Source organism: Asterias rubens, chromosome 18 (assembly GCF_902459465.1).
Source record: "Asterias rubens chromosome 18, eAstRub1.3, whole genome shotgun sequence".
Lineage (NCBI taxonomy): Eukaryota > Metazoa > Echinodermata > Asteroidea > Forcipulatida > Asteriidae > Asterias > Asterias rubens.
In genome coordinates, this window is record NC_047079.1 from 3390122 (window position 1) to 3397910 (window position 7789).

General features: G+C 40.5%; 1 protein-coding gene across 1 annotated transcript; it reads right to left on the reverse strand.

The window, feature by feature from the left end:
• Positions 1-2372: 2372 nt before the first annotated feature.
• Positions 2373-3449, reverse strand: LOC117302594 (forkhead box protein L2-like). Its single transcript, XM_033786570.1, has one exon. The coding sequence runs from the start codon at positions 3447-3449 to the stop codon at positions 2373-2375; it is 1077 nt and encodes a 358-aa protein (XP_033642461.1).
• Between the last annotated feature and the right edge of the window lie 4340 nt (positions 3450-7789).

Below are 7789 nucleotides of genomic sequence, written 5' to 3' on the forward strand. Positions count from 1 at the left end.
CCCTTTTGCCCAAAACTCGACGAGACCAGTATATCATCAATTGCTTGGTGTATCCCAAAATTACATGCATAAAATAAAATAAAAAAAAACACATGTGAAAATATTTAATTGGTCATCGATGCCAGAGAATAATGAAAGAAAAAAACAATCTAGTTACTTTTGGTGTTTTCATAATAAAAGGCTTCAGCTGTCTTTTATTGTTTGAGTGAGAATTTACCTCTTTCTAAAAAAAAACTACGTTACTTCAGAGGGAGTCGTTTCTCACCATGTTTTATACTCAACAGCTCTCCATTGCTCGTTACCCAAACAGTTTTGATGCTATCATTTACCAATTATTTTGAGTAATTACCAATAGTGTCCTGTGCCTTCTTTAAGAAAAACTCGCTAAATGTATGTTTAAATTACATTTTGTATAAAAACGAATTAGAATACTTCGTTCATGACCAACCTTTTTGAAATTACAACATTTGTAAACTCAGTACAAATAGAAATAGAACCATCCCATAATTTCCCTGCAATATTAAAGCCATTGGACCCTTTCGGTAAACAGTATTGTCCAAGGCCCACACTTCGTGTATCACAACTTCTATATCAAATAACAAACCTGTGAACATTTGGGCTTAATCGGTCATCGGAGTCGGGAGAAAATAACGGGAAAACCCACTTTTGTTTCCGCGCGTTTCGCCGTGTCATGACATGTGTTTAAAAGAAATCCGTAATTCTCGCTAACGAGAATTTATATTGTTTTACCCTTTTCTCAAAAAGTAAAGCATTTCATGGACTAATATTTCAAGAAAAGTCTTTCACCATTACCTTCTGTAAACCCTGTAAGTTATTTGTAAATCTCTGAACTTTTCTTTTGTTTCTGTAGCGAAAGTGTCCAATGGCTTTAATGCTTGAGAATTGGGCTTACATTAGTTAAGTCGCACAATATAATGCGCACAACCCTGTGTTGAATTGGGTCATTTCTTTTGAAACCGTTGCCATTATCACTGTTTTCGACTTGACTTTTCTTGCAAACTAAACCATTTTAAAGATGCTTTGTCAGATTTTTGGCCACAAACATTAAAGATTTTTTTGAGTGAATGGTGTTTCAAAGAGTATCACCCGCTCTAACGAAAAAAAAGTTTAACTTTTACTTTTAATGGTCAGGAACCATGACAAAAATTTAAAACGTTTCTCATAAAACACATAAGAATTGGTCACGTGATATAATATTGTCGGGATCCCGACAAAAACTAGTTTTGAGCACTTTATTTCACTGCTACTAATAATTGGCGGACTTTTTCGAGCAATGGCTCAAATGAAAGCTTGTAACTTTCTCGACCCCCATCAAAATACCTATTGAATTTTAAATCAATTTTTAACTGAAAGTGACATAAGACCAGTGTACTACAACTCACCAATCTTTTACTTCTATTGAGTTAGCATTTCGTCTCAACTTGTTCTTTCTTGCAAATGAACGGTCAACTTTGAAGGCAAGAAGCTGAACCGTTTGGCAGTTTGTTTAATTTGCCGATTTCAGAAATACACAGATTGTCCTTTTCTCGCCGAGTCTGCTAAAGGCACCGACCACTAATTGGTACTTATTCAAAATCATTGTTAGCATAAACCTTTCTTGATTTGGTAACGCGCAACGGAGAGCTGTTGATAGAAAAACACATTCATTGTGACCACAAATAATATTAAAATACTTCAGCAGGCCCGAGGCCTTTTATTAGGCATCTGAAATCCTACAAATTTGTGCAAAAAGGGTGTTTTTCTTTCATTATTTTCATGCAACTTCGATGACAAATTGAGTTCAAATTTTCACAGGTTTGCTATTTTGTGCGTGTGTCGAGATACACCAAGTGAGAAGACTGTTCTTCGGCAATTACCAATAGTGTCCAGTGTCTTAAAAGTAAAACAGAACGCCCTTACTGGTCAAGTTTACGGAACTTTTTAGGTAAAACGGAAAAGATCATTGATCGATACATTTCGTCATAACACAATTATGAATATCATTTTAAAAAGTGAAAACAATATATTCATCTATTGACCGAATGAGCCACAAATCGTCTCCCTTTTTTTATTGTTGGAAAATGTTGTTACTTTGACATTTACCTTCAAATTCCGGTGAAACAAATAAAACGTTGACAGAAAACCATAAAAATATGTGGACAAGTGAAAAAGCTGGCGGACTATTGAACTGAAAAACGCTTAAAAAGTTGAGGGCAAACCCGGCTTAGCGGTGGCGTCCGCACAATCACCCAACCTAAACGGACGCAAACAATAAAACTAAACTGTTATTGTTCAAAACACACAAAAACAAGCAGGACATTTTAGAAGCTGCGAACCTTAGACCTACTTTTTTGTAGACTTATGTTTGATCTTCAATAATATGGTAATCCATCTGGTTGTCTTCTACACGGGGCATGATAGCTAGCAAAGGGCGTAGAAAAACTCACAGATAAACTGCCGTCTTCAAAGCCTCCCGTCGGTCCGGGACTGCCCGGTCCCATCGCCGGCACTGGAGTCATCTGAGCACCGGAGGAATACGGCGATCCAACGGGGCTCGGAAACGCCACAGGCTGGTGGTGGATTTGCATTTGGCCGTAGTGGTGCGCCTGCTGGACGGTTGGAACTGTCACCGGGAGCTGAGGGGACGAGACGCCGTGATTGAGGGGCATTCCACGGGGGTTGTTAGCCGCGGCGGCCGCTGCTGCTGCAGCGGCAACCTGGCATGAGGTATACGTGTAGTGAGGTGGGGACTGATTGACCGGTACCTGGTGATGGGAAACACCCCAGTTGGTATAGGAAGGGTGTAGATACTTAGTGGTGAGGTGGTAGGGGTACTGAGGGTCGGAGCCAAGGTAGGGCTTCTCTAACATGGAGAGATCCAAAGTCCGATGAGGCCGTCGCATTCTTCGTCTCCTCCGGTAGTTTCCCTTCTCAAACATATCATCATAAGCCGGGTCAAGAGTCCAGAAGTTCCCCTTCCTCTCACCACCTCCTTCTCGCGGTATCTTCACAAAACACTCGTTCAGGCTCAAGTTATGCCTGATGGAGTTCTGCCAGCCTTTCTTGTTTTTCTCATAGTACGGGAACTTGTTGATGATGTACTGGTATATCTGACTGAGTGTACGTCGCCTGTCCTGTGCTTCTTTAATGGCCATGGCGATCAGGGCTACATAAGAGTATGGAGGCTTGTCCGCCGGGTCCGGTTTATCATCAGATGTTTCCCCTTTCACCGTGGACGAGCTGCCCGTGGCTGTACTGCCGACCGTCGTGAGTTCCCTCTCCACTCCTTCTTCCGAACGGTTGCAATTACCGGACGCCACACCGCTCGACTCCCGGGGTTCGGGCTTGATAATTGTCGGCCCGCATGCTGTTGGTGGGCACCCCACTGAAGTAACGAACGTACGCAGGAGAGACGGCCTGGTATCCTGGTGGTGATGATAGGCGTCCATCTTTATTAAGCACAGAATTTCCCTTGAAATAAAGTGGTTTCTCTCCTCCAAAATGATGCAGCTTTACGATTGAGACAGCAAGGAATGGGCCAACTATGAGTGTTCGTTTGACTTTGTATTTATGGCAGAAGTGTTATCTCGCACTTGGCGCCAGGTTCTGACCAACAAGGCGTGGTATATACTTTTTTTCGTAGAGCTTAAGAACACATAAATAACTTTCGACTCACCAATAGCCCAACACACAGACTGTACTTAGCAAGAGTGTAACATTACACTGAGTACTTACGCAGATCACAGGCGAAGCAGTGTACGTTGTTACAACATTTTCGCTTTAAAGGCACTGGACACCTTTGGCAACTGTCAAAGACATGTATTCACACCTGGTGCATCCCAACATAAAATAACTATATAAAATTTGGTCATCGAAGTTTTAAGAGGAGTAATGCAAGAAAAAAACACCCTTTGTTGCACAATTATTTTGTGGGCTTTCACATGCCTAACAAAAGGCTTCAGGCTTGGAGTCTTCTAATATTTCAGGAAGAAATTACTTCTTTCTAAAAAAGAACATACGTTACTTCAGAGGGAGCCGTTTCTCACAACGTTTTGTACCATCAAAAACTCTCCATTGCCCGTTACCAAGTAAGTTTTTATGCTAACAATTAATTTGAGTAATTACCAAAAGTGTCCACTGCCTTTAAACAAACCCAATAAATCACCTCTCAGTGTTTTTCATCGGCAACTCTGTTTCACGGTCACGCGCAAAGTCACATGATAGGCCAGAATACGATAAAGCATCATTAAAGGCATGGACACTATTGGTAAATACTCAAAATAATTGTCAGCATAAAAACTTACTTGGTAACGAGCAATGGAGAGAGGTTGATAGTATAAAACATTGTGAGAAATGGCTCCCTCTGAAGTAACGTAGTTTTTCAGAAAGATGTTTTTTTTCTCACCTAGTGAGAATACTATAGGTCCAATTTCATAGAGCTACTTCAGCACAAAAGGTAACTAAGCACAACAAAATTGTGCTTACTAGAAAAAAAGGTTACCAGCCAAGCTGCTATGTCACATCTACAATGTGTGGCTGGTATTCTGCTCATTATTGCTAAGCAGTGATTTTTTAAGCAGTATTTTCTGCTTAAGGAGCTCTATGAAATCGGGCCATGTTCTTTGACAATTACCAAAGGTGTCCAGTGCCTTTAAGGGGACGTTTTTATCTGATATGGTCAAGACAATGGACAGTGTCCTCGTGTGACAACTCGACCTATCCCTGTCGCTACTATGGTGTCAAGTTGTATAATTGGAGTGAATCTGTTTTGTGCTTGGTTTCGCGGTAATCTTTTAAGGGCGCTGTAAAAAAAAGTATTGACCACTGTTCGGTGGCGCCGTCATTCTGAAAAAGGCAGGGCTGCTCCGGTGGGGAAAGCTGATGTTTTTCACGGGAGATTTTAGTTTGGGGGATAGATCATTGAAAAGGAGGTTAGAGGTGGTACAGGTGAAGGGGCGCCTCCGGACTGCAATTTTTATCTTCTGTAGTATAGAATTGTACACCACCCTCAATTTTTCTTCTTCCTGATTTTGTTTTTAAAGATTTTCCTTTTTTGGATCGATTTATAGAAAATAAATTCCCCCATTGCAAAGCACTACGACAGCTGCAATGTTGATGTACAGGCACAAACAAATTTCCTCCAAGGCCCGACAAGCGGTACGCACATAATTGATACTTTCTTAAGATGATAGTTGTAATACGAAACTTAAAGGCACTGGGGTGGATTTCACAAAGGTAGTCCTAACTTAGGACTTGTCCTAGACAATGCTAAGAGAAAGGACCAGTCCTAAATTAGGACCAGTAACTCATCCTAACTTAGGACTGGTCCTATCTCTTAACATTGCCTAGGACTAGTCCTAAGTTAGGACTACCTTTGTGAAATCCACCCTGGTAGAATAAAAACCTACTTGGTAACGAGCAACAGAGAGCTGTTGATAGTAAAACAATATTGTGCGAAATGGCTCCTTCTGAAGTGACGTAGTTTTCGAGAAAGAAGTAATTTTCCACTAAAACATTTGAATTTGATTTGAGGCCCCAAAATCAAGCATCTGAAAGCACACAACTCGTGTGATAAGGTTCGAATTGAATTCAAATTTTCAGAGGTTTGTTATTTTGTTGCATCTGTTGAGATGTTGTTGCATCTGTTGACAATTTGAGAAGACACTTTGGCAATTCCCAAAGGTGAAGAGAGTATAAGGTTTTTGTCGTTGCTCTCTAAATGCAAAAGAGTGAAAAGGCACTCTTTGAAGAGCCATATGAGGTACAACTCTTTACCGAGAGGTCTTCCACTCGGAAAAGTTTGTCTCTTTTGAGTGATTTTTCACTCTGTCCTGGAGTGAAACCCCTCTTAAAAGGGTGAAATAACCACCAATCTTTTTACAGAGCCATTTCATGGACAACTCGAAATGTAAAGAGTGGTGTTTTTCACTCTTTTCTACTTATAGAGAGTACGGTTTTTATCTCCGACGTTGCGTGAACTGCACAGTGGGTTCAAGCACCTGGCTGCCTTTGCTGTTCTTCTTTTGTGTTGGGGGGGGGGGGGGGGGGCTTCCAAATCATCTCCTCATTGACTATTGACATTGTTACTCAGCCAACTTAGAACGATGTTTTTAAACAAAAAAAAGTAGTCGCTCCGCGGCTCAACCCGAAACCAATGATGATGTTGTTAGAACCAAAGTGTTGTTCCCACGACAAATATTTTTCTTTGGCCGGTTTTGTTTTGGAAACAGAATCCTGTTTGTATTTTTTTGTGGGGTTGGTTGTTTATCATTTCTGATTAAGATCAACTAATATAAGAAACTCCTCTTTTTTCGACTTGGCGGGGTAACCGTTTCTTGTTTTGTTCGTTGGAAGTTCAGGTTTTCGTTCGGTCGAACGCTTTGCACTGCAGTCAAAACATTCTCGAGTGAGACCAACGGCTCACATTTCAATTAAATGCACTGGACACGTTTGGTAGTCGTCAAAGATCAGTGTGTTCACTTGGTGTATCTCAAAATATGCTTAAAATAAACCTGTGAAACTTTGGACTAAATTGAACGTCGAAGTTGCGAGAGAATAATGGAAGAAAAAACACTCTTGCCGCACAGGTTGTGTGCTTTCAGATGCCTTGAATTCGAGACCTCAGCTGAGGTCTCGAATTCAACTCAAATAGCCAAAGGTCGCAAAAACATATATATTTGAAGCGAAACGACAACAGGTGTGGTTTTGGGAAGGGCTAGTTTGAAACCGACAAAGGCTAACATTTATTTGAATTGACATAATTCCAATCCCTTCAATTATATTGTATTTATTCATATTGTGAAAAGACATGACCTTTTTTTACCGCATTACAAAAATGTACACAAAAAACACTAAACAAATTACTTTGCAATAGTCAATTATTGACACCAAAGTGAAAGGTCACAAAATCAAGACGAGTCCATAGGTTAAAAGCAGTGGACACTATTGGTAATTACTCAAAATATTTATCAGCATAAAACCTCACTTGGTAACGAGTAATTGGGAGAGGTTGATAGTGTAAAACATAGTGAGAAACGGCTCCCTCTGAATAGTGACGTAGTTTTCGAGAATGAAGTAATTTTCCACGAATTTGATTTCGAGACCTCAAGTTTAGAATTTGAGGTCTCGAAATGAGGGCTGAAAGTACACAACTTCGTGTGACAAGGTTTGTTTTTTTCGTTTGTCTTAAAAACTACTGTACGTTAGTTAGTAGTCGTTATCTTCCTAAAACGCCATTATCTTCAAACCGTGTAAGTTTAATGTAAATCTGTGGATATTGCGTTTTGCGTCCTCTAAAGGTACCCAAACCCTTTTATGCCGCATATACCTTGCTTACTGTGCATAATTTTATCTTTTTGCACACCATGCAAAAAACTGTGGGTTTTGCATCCCATTCCCTTCGGTCAATATACACATATTGACTGCTTCGAGTGCTATGGTTAAAACTATGACTCCCGAGGTGATCCCCGTAGCGTTATATTTTCCCGAGGCTGAGAGCGTTCTATTTTCCCGAGGCTTTGCCTCGGGAAAATATAACGCTACGGGGATCACCGAGGGAGTCATAGTTTTAACCATTGCACGAGTAAAAGCAGTCAATATTTGTTTTAGAACACCCCAAACATTTCTAAATACTGTACTATTATTATTAAGTTACAGACCTGAATGCTACAATCCACGGACGACGCGAATACAGATTGCAAACACTTTTACTGTGCTGCATGTAGTGTCGTGCAATCCGAAATGGTTGCAGACTATTAATTTATCATCCTCGTACGCGCAACGGACGTCT

Excerpts from the sequence above, each read along its gene's own strand:
- LOC117302594 (XM_033786570.1), bottom strand. The coding sequence starts at position 3,449 with ATGGACGCCTATCATCACCACCAGGATACCAGGCCGTCTCTCCTGCGT.